At 41.9% G+C, this 15,974-nt stretch overlaps 1 protein-coding gene and 1 non-coding gene across 12 annotated transcripts in view; both read right to left on the bottom strand.

Annotated features, from left to right (window-relative positions):
* Positions 1-2,917: 2,917 nt before the first annotated feature.
* Positions 2,918-15,974, bottom strand: part of ZC3H11A (zinc finger CCCH-type containing 11A) — a 44,423-nt gene continuing 31,366 nt past the window's right edge. For all 11 annotated transcript variants that reach the window (XM_042924483.1, XM_042924481.1, XM_042924482.1 and 8 more), the window contains 7 exons: positions 14,938-15,006; positions 10,031-10,534; positions 9,611-9,690; positions 7,157-7,487; positions 5,777-5,943; positions 5,345-5,412; positions 2,918-4,904 (listed from right to left, as the gene is read on the bottom strand). In XM_042924483.1, the coding sequence (XP_042780417.1) occupies positions 4,646-4,904; positions 5,345-5,412; positions 5,777-5,943; positions 7,157-7,487; positions 9,611-9,690; positions 10,031-10,534; positions 14,938-15,006 (1,478 nt within the window). In that variant the 3' untranslated portion in view covers positions 2,918-4,645. The remainder of the gene's footprint in view (positions 4,905-5,344; positions 5,413-5,776; positions 5,944-7,156; positions 7,488-9,610; positions 9,691-10,030; positions 10,535-14,937; positions 15,007-15,974) is intronic.
* LOC122212495 lies at positions 6,669-6,773 on the bottom strand. The gene has a single exon (XR_006199174.1). It is a non-coding gene; the product is annotated as a U6 spliceosomal RNA (small nuclear RNA).

Genomic DNA, 15,974 nt, shown 5'->3' with positions numbered 1-15,974 from the left:
AGGAGCAAAAGTAATCAATTTATTATTATTTTGTAAACACTGCCCTCAATGTGGGGCTCAAACAACCCCAAGATCAAGAGTCACATGCTCTACCAACCGAGGGAGCCAGGTGCCCCTAAGGAGAAACATTTAAGGATTCACACTCACACGTGCAAATATAACCCTGGGAGCGAGCACCTCCTTAAATTGCGCCCAGGCACCTTACCTGCCTCATCTTAGTCTCAGCCCTGGGGCCCAGAATAAGGGGTGGATAGTGGGTATGGGCGTAGATGAAACAGGATTTGTCACGAATTTGTAATTCATAATTTAAAACTTCATAGGAAAAAATATAAGCAAGGTGCAGATCATGGATTTAAACATGATACTGTATGTAAATGTATTTGCATATATATTTGCATATATGCATATACATGCATATATGTATATATATGCATATATATATATATATATATATATATATATATATATATATATATATACCTAAGATCTCTCTGGAAGAATACCAACTGATAACATTGGTTTTGGAGGAGAACTGGGTAGCTGGGGCAGGAGTAGGAAGGAGAATTTTTTTTTTTTTTTTCAACATTTTTTTTTTTTTTTTTAATTTATTTTTGGGACAGAGAGAGACAGAGCATGAACGGGGGAGGGGCAGAGAGAGAGGGAGACACAGAATCGGAAACAGGCTCCAGGCTCCGAGCCATCAGCCCAGAGCCTGACGCGGGGCTCGAACTCACGGACCGCGAGATCGTGACCTGGCTGAAGTCGGACGCTTAACCGACTGCGCCACCCAGGCGCCCCGGAAGGAGAATTTTTTATTGTATACCCTTAATACGTTTTCAATTTTGGTAATTGTAAATGAATATACAGTTGATCCTTGAACAATGTCAGAGTTAGAGGTGCCAACACCTCAGCCCCACCGTGCAGTGAAAACTCTGTGTATAACTTTTTACTCCCCTGAAGCTTAACTACTAATAGCCTGCTGTCGACGGGAAGCTTTGCTAATAACGTGAATAGTCTATTTATGTATTATATACTGAATTCTTAAAATAAGCTGGAGAAAAGGAGATGTTAAGCAAGTTGTAAGAAAGAAAAAAAAAGAAGAAAGTCACCAGAAAGAGAAAATACACTTACAGTACTGTGCATACATTCACTGAAAACACCCAGAGTATAGGCTGGCTAGGCTAGGAGGGGATAGGGTGGTGGCAGGCTGGCCCCGGCATAGTGATATTCTGCAGCCTGGTGGCCTTGGTTTAGCAGGGGTAGCCACCGGTGGTGGTGGTTGCGGGGGGCGGGGGCCTGTGGGTGGCCACAAGGGCCTGAGTGCACAATACATCTGCCCCAACCACCTGGAGGTGTACCACGGGCCCGTGGCCACCAGCAGCTGCCTCCCCGAGCCCAGTGCACAGAGGACTCTGTGGCCAGGGCTCCCTCTGCAGTAACGTCCTTGCCCTTTGGGCCTCTGCCTCAGCCCAGCCTCCTGCCTGCTAGCGGCCCCCTGCTCAACCTGACTACCTTGTAGGGACACAGGGCGACCAGCCACCCTGCCCAGTCCTGGGGCTCCCCGAGGCCACGGAGGGCCCCGGAGGCCTCCCCAGGAAGGGCAGCAGGTTCAATCTCTGCATCAGTGGCCTTCTCATGGGTCCATTGAAGACTGGGGTGGGCATCTGTAAATAAATGCCACGTAGCTTTCGCTGTCAACTCAAAAAAAAAAAAAAAAAAAAAAAAATGCACGTGTAAGTGGGCCTGTGCAGTTCAAACCAGTGTTGTCCAAGGGTCAGCTGTATCACCAACTCCATCAATTCATTAAATAGTGGAAAGTACTATGAAACCTGTTTCCCTTTTTAAATTACAACTAATGTTTTCAATTACAGCTAATCGTAATGTTGTTGGAAAACGCTGAGATTTTCACAACGCTCCCCAAGTGTCTGCAAAGTGGGCTTGAGAAACACTGGTCCAGAGAAACACACCCTGAGTGAAGAGTCAGCTCCAGGCCTCAATAGTCAACAGCATCCTTCCTCTCAGCTCAACTTCCCTGCGTCTCCACCAGAAGCCTCACAGCTTGCTGAATGACTAGGACGAATGAGCATTCCTAAGAGTGGGGTTGCAAAGCCAGGGGCAGTCTAGCAAAGATCAGCAGCCCCTGATACGGCTCAAGAGCTTTTTCATTCATCTGGCCACTTATTTTATGCCTTTTGTCATGGGCTGAAGTGTGTCCCCTGAAACTCCTATGTTGAAACTCTACCCATTCCCCAACGGCAGCTCAGAATGTGACCGTAGTTGGAGACAGGCCCTTAACAGGGTAATTAAGATTAAATGAAGTCAGATGGCTAGGGCCTATCTTGAAATTTCTGGCTGTGGCCAAACTCTGCAACATTTGGGCCCTCTTCTGTTAAAACTGCAAACCATCATCACTCGAACCTCAACACACAATCTGTTTGCTATTTGTGAAAAGTTGATTGGACTTGTTGGAACTACTTTTAGACTATTAGAAAAAATCTATGTTCTCTGGTAACAAACTTATGTGTATTCCCTTGACCAAAAAATTGGCATATTACATGAAAAAACTTGTCTGAAATTTTTAGGACCTCATGCTTGAAAAAAAAATTTTTTTCATGCTCGAAAATTCTTAATGGAACCCATTTAAGATCATTTCTAAACCCTCTCTAAAAAAAACAAACGGCATTATTTGAGTTACAATGATAATGGAACTCAATTCAATTAATGTTGGGCAACCCTATGCAGCTAAAACTGAGCATACTTGTAAGTTTGGCAATACGTCCTTGTGAGAGTTTTCTAAAGCAACACAGTCATCTGTGAAATTGGAGCATTTAAACAAGAGGCCAACGACGTTCTGACTGGGGCCCCTATCGAGACAGACCCTAGGCCGAAGTGACGTATGACCGCTTGACTCACAAGGTCCAGACTTTCCTACACCGGCTTTATTTAAAACACAAATAAGTATTTCTCTTTCTTGTAATGGCAAATGGTTCAAATAATGCTGAACATGAATCATTGACTAATACAAGGACTTTAAATATGAAACAAAATTATTTTTAAAAAAGCAAAAGAATAAAGGTTATATACAAAAGGGACCTGGAATCTTTAAGCTGATTCCAAAAATGAAATGAGTAGAAAATCTGTGGTGAAACCAGAACATTCCACCCCTGCTTTGGAGAAGGGCTATTATACAACATTCAGTCAGCTGAAGAAGGATTGGTAGAGAGGTGTCTATACATAAGTTTCAAGTCATTTTTGCTTGTGCAGAATCATCCAGATCTTCCCAAGACTGAATGGGCAGTCCTGTGGCTTTCTTCCTTTTCCATATTCCCAACAAGGCTACATGAAGTTCAACTCTTGATGAGCCGCTTACAACAGCAGTTCCTTAGGAGCCAACACGACAGGTGGGTCAGATTTCCCTATGAGAAACAAACTGGCCACCCACAGCAAAGTATCAAAATGGACAAGTCCTCCTTTCCTCTTCCTTCCGATTATGTACAACATGTCTCCTTTTAAGACTCTTCTCCCCATCACGCTTGTTCCTTCACACGTCTAAACCTTGAGGTGATACGAAGGAGACCGACATCAAGAAAAGAAAATTCAATTCCGAAATGAAGAGAACTGGAAGGTATACAATACACCCCCAGAGCATCTCAATAATCCCTGCTACAGTACGGTTCGGCGTACTGCTACAGTTCGTAGATAAATATTGGCAGCTTGGAGGAGATCCATTTTTTTTCCCCCTGGCGGTTAACGAGTACCAAATAAATACTGGGCGAGACGAGTTTGCTGGGAGAGTTAGAAATAAAAAATTAACCAATTTTTATCCCTGTGATAATTCAATGCCAGTAGGAGGCAAGTACTGAAGAAGAGAAGGGACAACTTTCATGCTAAAAAAAGAATTTCTCTAATCATTCTGTCACCATCTCTTGTTAAGAATCCAGGGAATCCCAGAAATAGAAAATTAGTTTCAGAGGACCCCTGAGGCACTTTAAAGCCTTAAAAAATTACAGTAATAATAAATTAGCTATTGCTCTTTAGAGGCTTACAGAGCAGCAGAAGCATGAAAATCAGGTTGAAAAAGTTATGTCCAGATTACAAGCTTTCTGAGCTGCTCAGCCCTCTCTAAAGCTTAGTTGGATCTCCAAATACCTTTAAAAAGACATACGATTTAACACAGACTGAGTGGATTTTTTGTTTAGTGGTAGTGTGAAATTTGGTCCTTAATGGCAGCAGCTGTCTTCATCCTTTTCAAACTCAGGTAACATTAAGTACATTAAGACAAGACATAAAAGAAATATACAGCAAAGGGGAAAAAAGCCCAAACTGACAAACACCTCAAGGAGTCACTAAGTTCTCTCGCACCCTTCGACTTGGATCTCCCTCTCAGTTTTTTTTGTGGAGAGGTGTAAGACAAGACATTTTTCTTATAGATGCTAGACAATGGCATCGAATGGACAATGGTTATCAAGGGACTTTAAAAATCTGACCCCAAGGAATCCAGGACAGGTAATTCGGAGGTATACTTCTGATACGGGGCAAATTCTAGACTAAAGAAATGATCATCTTGGGTAAATGTTATAATAGATGAAACTAAGTCCAGTTTTTTGTTTTTCGTGTTTTTTTTTTTTTAAGTGTTCTACCGCCTTCAGCTATCAATCATCTCTGACAGCTCAAGCAGAAGGTCATCTTCATCTTTCCCAGGATCCAAGTCGATCTCAGCTTCTAATTTGCCTCCTGAAATCTCCCATATTAGTTTCTCAAAATCATCCTCCACTGAAAGCGGGGGCTTTCCTGTTGAGGCAGAGCTGAGTCGGCGAGTTTTGGTAGCCACCTGGGATGAAGAAGGGCCAGATACTTCCGGTGGGGAGGGATCAGAAGAGGACTGGACCGGAGGCAGCGCAAGACTGTAAGAAAAAACCCCAAAAGATTATTAGAAAACTGCCTTGTCAGTGGTTGGCTGAATGGTCCCACCATTCAATGGTCCCGCCCACTGAATGTCTCAGGAACACGAAGAGTTAGCAAAGAGCTGTTTCTGATAAAAAACGTAACACAGAACTGTTTTACTGATTAGGGACAAAGCATTTTCATCCTTTAAAGAAGCGGAATTCAAACAGATATTTAAAACATCAAAAAAAAAAAATAATATAGTCAATATATGAACAATGGCACCAAAGGAGAACAGCAACCCTGAGTATCATGTTTTCTTGCGATTAACTGGAAGCTTACATTTACTTAGACGTGGCTAAATCGGCAATGTTCAAATGTTTATTAAGCAGTGTTATTCTCCAGAGCATAAATAAGAAGAGTGGCCTAAAGTCTGCTTAGGAAGAATCGCAAGCATTACCTGTCTCTGGGTTTTTCTGTCTCAGGCAGAGCGACTGACTTGTCCTCAGAGAGGAGTGGGACGACAGCCTACAAAAGGAAAAGTAAGGCGATTCAGTGGGAGGCAGGCTTTTTTTATTTGAACATACTCATGTTCTTTTGCCACTTTCTCAGAATCTTGGTTATTATTCTGGAAATCCAAGAATAAATAGTCCCAAGGTTGAGTGCCGAAACAGGCAAAATATCTTGCTGCCCAAGAATTCGCTTTAAAAAAAAAATCCCATTCGGCCACCCCACAAAGGTGTGCTTATAGATGGGAGACTACGGTCACAACCTAAACTACCAAGATGCGGAGGCAACGGCAGAAGCGGCAGAGGCAGGGAGCTGGCAGAGCTCCTCTCCCGGCTTTCCTCCCACACCGCTCACAGCAGCATCTAGTTGGATCCACGCTTACCACAGCTGCTTTCCTGGTGGGGCTTTCCTGTAGGACGCTGCTGGAGCCGAGTGGCTTCACAGCTGCAATGACAGCAGGGTGCACCTCCGCCGCCTTGCGCTTGGGGGCCAACTTGGGGGATGAGACCACTTTAACGACAGATGGCTTCACGTTGACTTTGGGTTTAGCTACAAGGGACAGAAAATATGTGATTAAGAACTAGAATAATTCCTCTTTTACGTGGAGAATAATTTAGAATATCGACCTTCCTTCACAATACTGGAAATAACACACACACCCCAAAATGAAAATAATCCATGAACGATCTGCACTATACATGTGGGCATAATGTAGATGTATACTCAAATAATCCCTTCCAGTGGCTCTTGAATTTGCTGTTCTTCCATTCCCTGGTGTTTTCCTTCTTCGAAACCAGAGGAAAGATACACCACAGAAAGCTTTTTCCCCCACGGAGATGTAACTGACATATTAACATTATATTAGCTTAAGGCATACAACATAATGATTCAATATACTGTGATCCTATGACGGCCACGGTAAGTCTACTTAGCACATACACAGTTACAATTTTTTGTGTGTGAGAACTTTTAGGATCTACTCTCCTGGCAACTTTCAAATATGCAATACGGTTTTTTTTTTTTTTTTAATTTTGTTTTCTAACGTTTATTCATTTTTTAAGAGAGAGAGTAAAAGTGGGGGAGGGGCGGAGAGAGACGGAGACACAGAACCTGAAGCGGGCTCCAGGCTGTCAGCAGGGAGCCCTTTGCGGGGCTCGAACCCATGAATCGTGAGATCATGACCTGAGCTGAAGTTGGACGCTTAACCACCTGAGCCACCCAGGTGCCCCTGCAACACAGTAGTAGTTAACTATGGTACGTCCCATGACTTGTTTAAAAATATGCAATCCTTCACGAATCTGCATGCCAGCCTTGCCTGGGGGCCATGCTAGTCTTCTCTGCAGCGTCCCAATTTTAGTTACGTGCTGCCGAAGTGAGCTTTAGATAAAGCTCTTTCTCTCCTTTTTTTTTTTTTTCCAGTTTATTAACTGATTTTGAGAGAGAGAGAATCTCAAGCAGACTCTGCGCTGTCAGCACGGAGCCCAATGTGGGGCTCGAACCCACAGCCCGTGAGATCACGGCCTGAGTCGAAGTCGACGGCTCAACCGACGGAGTCAGGCACCTCTAACAGCAACTTTAAATTCTGAGAAAGGAACTCCTCTAGTTTTGTCTTTATTTTAAATAGAATTATCAAAAATCCTACTCTCCACCTGTGTGACCAGCATACAACACAACCGGAATCTGATTCAACTGTTGCCAGGAGTTACTAGAAACTCGGTAATTGTGAAATCCTAAAGCAACACACTTTAGCAAAACCACTCACCTTTACCCCTTTTTTCCAAGGTCTGTGCTGCACATTTCACATTCAATATTGAGTCCCCAATTCCTGAGGTTTCTACCTCTGCTTTTTGGGACGACTTTGTGGGCAGCCGCTTTGTCAGGTGCCGTGTGATGCCTGGCGCAGCCGCGAGCAGGGCCTTCTCTGCTATCTGAGTGTTGCAGGAGTCTACATCTCCCCGAAGGGGTGTCAAAACTGATTTTTCCTTCTGCGTCGTTCCCCTCTCCAATTGTTTCTGCATGTGCTTCTCTCTCATGGTCTCACATCTCTTGGCTTGAATTTTAGGGATGCCAACTCCTGTGGTCTCTTCTGAAGCCTGTGGATAAATTTAAATGACAGATTTGAAAACTTAGTACCCCCAACAATCTGCATGATAATTATTATTTGTAAGTTACCAGGCTTTCTTTAGATCTCAAAAACAAAAACCAAAACCAAAAAACAAAAAACAAAAAACTTAGGGCACCTGGCTGGCTCAGCTAGTAGAACATGCAACTCTTGATCTCAGGGCTGTGAGTTTGAGCCCCACATTGGTATACACGTTACTTAAAAATAAAATCTTTATCTATCTATCTATCTATGTATCTAAAAGTAGGCTTCACACCCAGCACAGAGCCCAACGTGGGGCTTGAACTCATGCCCAAGAGTCAGATCCAACTGAGCCACCCAGGCACCCCAAAATTTAAATCTTTAAAAAAAACAAAACAAAAAACTTGTTTCAAAGAAAAAAAACTAAAGCTGAAACTAATATAATACTATGCCAATTTTATTTCAATTAAGAAAATCTTATTTATAAGTTACTAGGCTGACCTCTAAGTCTAGCAGAGTTTGACGTGATCTAGAACACAAGAGCTGATATTAAATGGAAAATGCCAAGCTGAAGATGAACGTTAAAGATACATCGAACAAGGGGCACCTGGGTGGCTCAGTCAGTTAAGCGACCGACTCTTGATTTCCACTCAGGTCATGATTTCCTGATTGGTGGGACTAGGCCCTGCATCGGACTCTGCTGACAGCACGGAACCTGATTGGGATTCTCTCTCTCCCCCCTCTCTGTCCCTCCCCCGTGCATGTGTCTGCATGCTCTTTCTCAAAATAAACAAACATTAAAAAAAAAAAATGTGTGGAACAACAAAAACCCCAATGTTATAGGATAGATGATCTTGACCCTAAGTCAACTACAAACGCCTCCTAATCAGACACTGGCACAAAGATTTATGTTCAATGATATTCATCCTCTTAACTGTATAAAACTACATCTACATGTCCAGAAACAGACTATATTGACATAATAGAACATTATGTGGCCAGCTAATGTCTTGAAGAATTATGAATACAGCATAATTAAAGCAGGCTGCAAAATGATACACTGTAGAGTTCTCAATTACTTTATTTTTTTAATGTTTATTTTTGAGAAATAGAGAGAGTGGGGGAGGGGCAAGAGAGACAGAGAGAGACAGAGACAGAGACAGAGAGAGAGACAGAGAATTCCAAGCAAGTTCTGTGCTGTCAGTCCAATGCGGGGCTCAAACCCATAAACTGTGAGATCATGTGACATGAGCCAAAATCTTAACCAACTGAGCCACCCAGGAGCCCCCTCAACCATTTTCTAAACATGAGTTAAACACTGAACAAGTTCACATATACATGTGTATATAAACAAAAGGCTTGCAAGAAATCCATGAAGACACCTAATGGTTACTACATCTGAGTTGTGGAATTATAAGCATCATTCTTTATTAAAAAAATAAAAGTTCCCAAGTTTTGTACAATGGGTGACATTATGCTTAATTTAAAAAATATTAAATGGGTGGCTCAGTCAGTTAGGCGCCCGACTTCGGTTCAGGTCATGATCTCATGGTTTGTGGGTTCGAGCCCTGCACCGGGCTCTGTGCTGACAGCTCAGAGCTGGAGTCTGCTTCAGATTCTGTTTCTCTCTCTCTCTGCCCCTCCCCGGATCACACTCTCTCTCTCTCAAAAATAAACATTAAAAACAATTTTTTTTAAATATTAAATGGGGGTGCCTGTGGCTCGGTTGGTCAAGCATCCGACTTTGGCTCAGGTCGTGATCTTGCAGTTCATGAGTGAGAGCCCCTCATTAGGCTCTCTGCTGTCAACATGGAGCCAGCGTCAGATCCTCTACCGGCCCCACCTCCCCCGCTTGTGTGAGCTCTCCCACACTCTCTCTCTCAAAATAAACATTAAAAAAATATTAAGCGGCCAATTAAAAACAACTTTAAAGGGGTAGAGAACACGGATATACACAGAAGTACAGAAAACTCTCACAGAAAATTATAAGCACAGTGAAAGCTTGTTTCCCTAACTTATCAGTGAAACGTTACATAGAAATTTATTATGCTAAAACTAAAAGGCACATTTTACCATTCATTTGGCCTTTGCTTGCCATGAACAAAACTATACAATGATCTAAAATAAACTCACCTCTTTAGCCTCTGTTCTAGTACCAGTGCTCTGAGAAACCACTTCACTTCCTTCTTGAAGTTTCTTCTCTTCTTTTATACCTATATTCACATTAAACACATCATCAATTCTCTCAGGCTGCAACTTCAGTAACAGATTAAAGCAAAACTTTTCTTCATAAAAATAAAGATAAGATAGGACGACTAAAATTGTAGATAAAGCCCATCTTCCTCATAAAGCTTAGAAATGCGTTAAAATATCAAAGGTCTACAGAGCGCTCCTGTAAAGGAACAGCTTAACTTCATGGGATCCAGTGGTCTTCGGTTATCGGAGTACAGTTCTGGCAGAACTCCTACGAACACGGCGCGCACCACCGCCCTCGGACACACGACTTGGGGAAATGGGGAAATGGCACCACAGACCGAACTGCGCAGTTCTTACCTGGTTTCTTTGTGATTCGGAGAAGCCGCCTTGCCCCGGGGGCGGCCTCGGGTTGCTGCTGGGAAGCGATGCTGCTCTCTGAGCTCTGCTGCCCCCGCAGCGCCTTCTCCTGCTTAATCTCCTCCAGCGTCTTGATGTGCACTTCCTGCATAGACTTGCTTCTCCCCAAGGGCTCCTCCGAGGGCACTTTGCTGAGGACTAGAGGCGGCAAAACCACCGTTTTTTTCATTTCGCTGTCGGCCTTCAGCTTGATGCAAGTTACATCCTTTTTGTTCTTTTGTCTCTCTGCTTCCTGCTGCCGATGTTTCTTTTCTGCCAAGACCTCAGAGAAGGTTTTGATTCGGATAGTGGAGGGGCTTCTTGTTCCTAAAGTAGAATCATCGGCTTTTGAGGGTCCGTCTGTCTTGAGTTTAGGTTGTAATTCTCCACGTTTCTGACTAGCTTTTTCAAGAAGAATTTCTTCTAATGTCTTCACGTGAATCTCACCAACTTTAGTAACTCTCTCTGTTTTCATGGGGGAAAAACAAGTCACTGTATTTGGAGTTTATCTCTTAACAACTTACGATCTTTCTGTTCTTGGATCAGGACAGAGTCCTAATAGAGTAGTTATCATTTAGGCAGGTAATTAAAATGATCAAAGTATTATTAGTCTCATTTTCATTTTCAGAATACTCCAAGTTTCAGGAAGTGGCCCTCAAGGAAAACTCTTAGGTGGCAAAAATTACTGATTTGTTAGAGTTCTATTCAGAAGCTTATTCCCGAAGAACCTCAAAGCCACTTACTAGCTGGAGAAATCTGTCATTGTAAATCTCACCAAACTAGTAATGAACTAATTCTTCCATTCATTTATAGATCTAAACATGTGCTGGACACCGTGCCAGAAAAAGAACGGTAAGCAAAACACAGTATCTACCCACATGTAATTTAAAGTCTGAGAGACCAAACAGGCAACAACAAAGTGTGATAATAACGTTGTGGTATGTTGTTGTTTTTTAAGTAATAAGCTCTACACCTAACACGGGGGCTTGAACTCATGACCCTGAGATCAAGAGTCACACTCCCTCCCCTAAGGACTTAGCCAGCCAGGCGCCCCTACAATGACAATCTGATACAGGAAGTGTGATGCTAATACATAGGAGCAGACAGCAAGAACCCCAACCTCTGCCCAGGAACTGGTGAAGGGAAGCTTTTCAGAGGAAGTAATATTTAAGTGATATGTGAAGGATGAAAAGGAGGTGAGACGGGTCCAAGACAGAAGAGAAATGGGAAAGGCTCAGAGAGTGGCATGCTCCCAAAGAGCTATTTTTAATGACACATTCATCATTCTACATCCGTTTGAAGAGCAAATTCACACTGACAGATACGCCTGTCCTCACTACTGAAGGGCTAAAATAAAGAAAGAATGATGTAATGTGGGAAAATTTGGAGGCTGTACACACACATTTGATAAGTGAATGACAGCTCTTCATGCAAGATCAAAACCCAAAAATATCCTTTAACAACCTTAAACATATCACACTTGGTTTCACCTTTTGAACCTTTGAATGTGCCGTCCCTTCTACACAGAATATTCCCTACTGGTCTCATTCTCCTGCTGCCTAGTTAGTTTTAACTGAGTTCAGTTTAGAACCTGACACCCTCCAATCTAGCTGATTTCTCTGATCACAGCACTGCTCACACAGTACTTCAAGTGTGTGTATTTCCAACCACACCAGATAGATACTTCATGAAAAGGGGCTATAGTTATCTGAAATATGTCAGTACAGTAGCTGTACACAGACAGCACTCAAACAGATACTGAATCATTTCCTTAGGTTTCTCGAATACAAATTCTTCCATTTGAAGACAGTGGGCTGATCTCAGAATTACCACTCCAAGGGAGCGTGTAAACGGGGACACGAAGACCTTGTTTCCCCACTCTACCAACATTTTATCAAAACAACAGAGAAGATAATAAAAGTAGAAGAAATCCACAGTGCTGGAAAACAAGGCTACCACTGGCAGAGCATAAATCTTGAGGGATTTCTGAGATAAGACAGCAGCTGTCTGAATTTACAGAAAAACAGAAAAAGAACAAAAAAAAAAACTGTAGGAGTGAGATCTGTTCTTCCCAGCAGAGCCAAAGAAAACCCGCCAAACTAGCAGGAAAAGCAACAGTGGGTAGAAACGTAAGGATGGGAGGCACCTGGATGGCTTAGTCAGTTAAGCATCCGACTCTTGGTTTCAGCTCAGGTCATCATCTCAAGGCTTGTGAGATTGAGCCCCACATTGGGCTCTGTGCTGACAGTGTGAAGTCTACTTGGGATTCTGTCTCTCCCTCTCTCTCTAACCCTCCTGCTTTCACGCTCACACGCTCTCTCTCTCAAAATAAATAAACTTAAAAAAAAAAAAAGGCACTTTCATGATGAAACTTAAAAAAAAAAAAGGAAAAAAGAAATTTAAGGATGACTTATAGAACAGCTGGACCAGTCATGACCTTCTCCTGAGAACTGCTCCCTAAAACGAGGAGAATCCGCTGGGGCGGGGAGCATATTAGGAGGTCGGGGCTGAAGGGAGAAGATGAAACAAATGACAAGCAGAAAAAGAACAGGGGACAAGAAGAAAAAGTACAGCTAGGGAAGGAAAGAAAGTGGCTGTGCTCTGAAAGTAAAGAAACTTCTTCCTGCGGCAATGGTATGAGCCCCCAGTCTTCTAGCCTGCAACCCACACAACTGCCTTTCAGTACACCTTCCCCACTTAGGCGGACCTTACTTGTGTCTCCCAGTCAGGAGGGAGGATCACCTGAGGACAAGTTGGTTAGAACCCACACAGGAAACCCAGGCTAGGAACTTACAGCTATGAAAAAGCAGTAACATTAAAAGTGAACCAGAGACGCCTGGGTGGATGGCTCAGTTGGTTGAGTGTCTGACTCTTGATTTGGGCTTAGGTCATGATCCCAGCGTTGGGGGACAGAGCCCTATGTCTGGCTCTGCACTGAGCGTGGAGCCTGCTTAAGATTCTCTCTTCCTCTCCCCTCTCTCTGCTTGTACACTCTCTAAAATTAAAAGAATAAATTAAAAAAAACAGTGAACCAAAATAGAGAGAAGCGACGAAGATGACCAAATAATATACTCACACATTTTTTAAAAGGTTCAAATTAGAAACTCCAGAGCAGCCTGAAATCAGGCTGTAAAGGACGGAGAAATCAGAGAACCAAAAAAGGGTGTTGGAAAACAAAAACCCAAGTGCAAAAATAAATCCAACAGAAGGAACTAATAAAAAAAAAACCTATCAACCTGGTCAAAAATCAGCCATCTAGAACAGGTTTAACAAACTATAGTTGCTGGGCCCAATGTGGCCATGATCTCAATTTTATAAATACAACTTTATTAGAACATAGCTGCACGGACGCATTTACATATTGTACAAGGCTGCTTTCACACCACAACGGCAGGGTGGAGTAGTTGCAATGGAGACCACAAACCTTTGCAAAGCCTAAAATATTTACTATATTCCTGACCTAGAAAATAAAGCCAAGCAAAGACCATAGAAGGTGAGGCAAAACCCCAAAACCCAAAGGAATGGAGAATATGAAGACAAGATTAAAAGACATGAGAGGCCTATGTCCAAAAGTTCCAACCTCTGTCTAGTAAGAATTCCACAAAGAGAAAACTAAAAAGAAGGGTGGGAAAGGCATACTCAAAGAAACTGGAAGAATGTTTTCTAGAACTAAAAAAAGGTAAGTCCTTAGATTTGAAGGGCCCACCTGAATACTGGTCTGAATGAACAAAAAGTTCCACGTTTAGAGCCACCGTACTAAAGTCACAGCATAGTAGGGAAGGGTAAAGAAAATCCCAACTAAAAGTTTCTGAAGAACAAATTCAGGTTCTTTACGAGGGTAATAATGTTTGACATCAGACTCCCTTTTTATGATGCTGGCAAAATCTTAACACACAAACCAGATGAAGACAGTATGAAAAAAGAGCACAGGCCAACACGATTCATAAACAGATATAAAAACTAAAAAGCATCAAAGTGAGGAGCGCCTGGCTGACTCAATCAGTAGAGTGTGCAACTCCTGCTCTCTGGGTTGAGAGTTTGAGCCCGACTTTGGGTACAGAGAGTACTTAAAAAACAAAACAAAACAAAAACAACCAAACATCAAACTGAATCTAGCAATGTATAAAAAAGCTGAAGGGCTAGAGTACATATTCATTTTACTATTCATTAAACTGTATACATGTATATGCTAAGTAGTTAGACTTTCAAATTTAAAAGGTTTAAAAATTATGGGTGGCTCAGCTAGTGAAGCATGTGTCTCTTGATCTCAGGGTTGTGGGTTTGAGTCCCATGTTGGGTGTAGAGATTACTTAAAAATTAAAATCTCAATATAAGGAAGAAAATTAAAATACTTAAAACCTCAACACCCAAATAAAACAAATGTTAATATTTTGGTGTATTTTTTGCAGTGTTCTTTGTAGGCATATACTTTTATCTTTACAAAACTGGAGTCATCTCATATATATGGATGCTACTCCCGAGAATAAGTTTCTAGAATAAGAAAATAAATTTCATCACTCCCATAAAATAAGGTTCCTACCCTACATCAAAAAGTCAAAAGCACTATGTGTTCTTTTGTAACCTTTCTTCATTCAATATAATGTGAGAAATTTTCCACATCATTATTGTTAAAGCATGACTTATGACAATAATTACGTTAGTACATAACTAACTACCTTAATTGAACTGGATTTCTTTTTGTTGGCTATTTAGGTGGTTTCCAGTTTCCTACTACTAATGCTATGGTGAACTAATGATTTTGCCATCTTTTAAGAAGAGGATTCATACCAGTGAGTAATTAATTACTTAGATTTGTTACGGCAAGGAAAAAAAAAAAACAACAGAAGCTGGTTTTAGAGTTCACTTACCTGCTGCCTCCTCACTGTTTGGACCAGCTGACATGCCTAATCGCTCCTTCAGAGACTTGGAAACGTGAACTGTAAAGAAAAGAGAAAAAAAAAAAGTTGAACCCAGACTTTTTTCTTCATTATTATTATTACTATTATTTTTTAATTTAGAGAGAGAGCATGTGCACGTGAGTGGGCAAGAGGGAGAGAGAATCTTAAGCAGGCTCCATTCTCCATGCAGAGCCTGACACAGGGCTTGATCCCATGATGTTGGGATCATTACCAGAGCTGAAATCAAGAGTTGGACACTTGACTGAGCCACCCAGGCGCCCCAGAACTTTTCCCCCCAAAGTTTACAAATTGGGCTTATGCTTCTCTTTTAATGCAAATTCTTAAAAAACAAACAAACAAAAAACCCTCTTAAGATCTTAAAATTTTTCTTTTCCACAAAACAGACCTATGTGAATCACGAATTCCCTAGAGTATTCCAGAAAGCTTAAAAAATTTTTTTTCTTAGATCTGAAAAGCAAAAACTACTGAATTCAGGGAAATAATTTTGTTATTGTACAGCCTTCTAAAGTCTTAGTGGCATCAAAAGGCTCCCATCCCTCAAATCTATTTTACTTATTTAAAAAAAAAAAGTTTTTTTTAATGTTTATTTATTTCTGACAGAGGGTGGGGGAGGGGGAGAGAGGGAGAGAGAGAGAGAGAGAGAGAGAGAGAGAGAGAGAGAGAGAGAGAGGGCATGAGTGGGGGAGGGGCAGAGAGAGAGGGAGACACAGAATCCGAAGCAGGCTCCAGGCTCTGAGCTGTCAGCACAGAGCCCGGCGGGGGTCTCGAACTCATGGATAGTGAGATTATGACCTGAGCTGAAGTTGGATACTCAAATGACTGAGCCACCCAGGTGCCCCTCAAATCTATTTTAAAATAGGCTTCTTAGTTATGAAAATTTTCAATATGATCAATAGGCCAGGAGAAAAAGGGTATAGCTGCATAGAAAAAGAATAACTTCTACTCGCTCTGAGAATGCAAGGAAGACTCTAAATAAGAACAGCTAC

The sequence above is a fragment of the Panthera leo genome, chromosome F3, assembly GCF_018350215.1.
Source record: "Panthera leo isolate Ple1 chromosome F3, P.leo_Ple1_pat1.1, whole genome shotgun sequence".
Lineage (NCBI taxonomy): Eukaryota > Metazoa > Chordata > Mammalia > Carnivora > Felidae > Panthera > Panthera leo.
The sequence above is the reverse complement of the archived record's forward strand: the minus strand, read 5'-3'. Positions and strand labels throughout refer to the sequence as shown.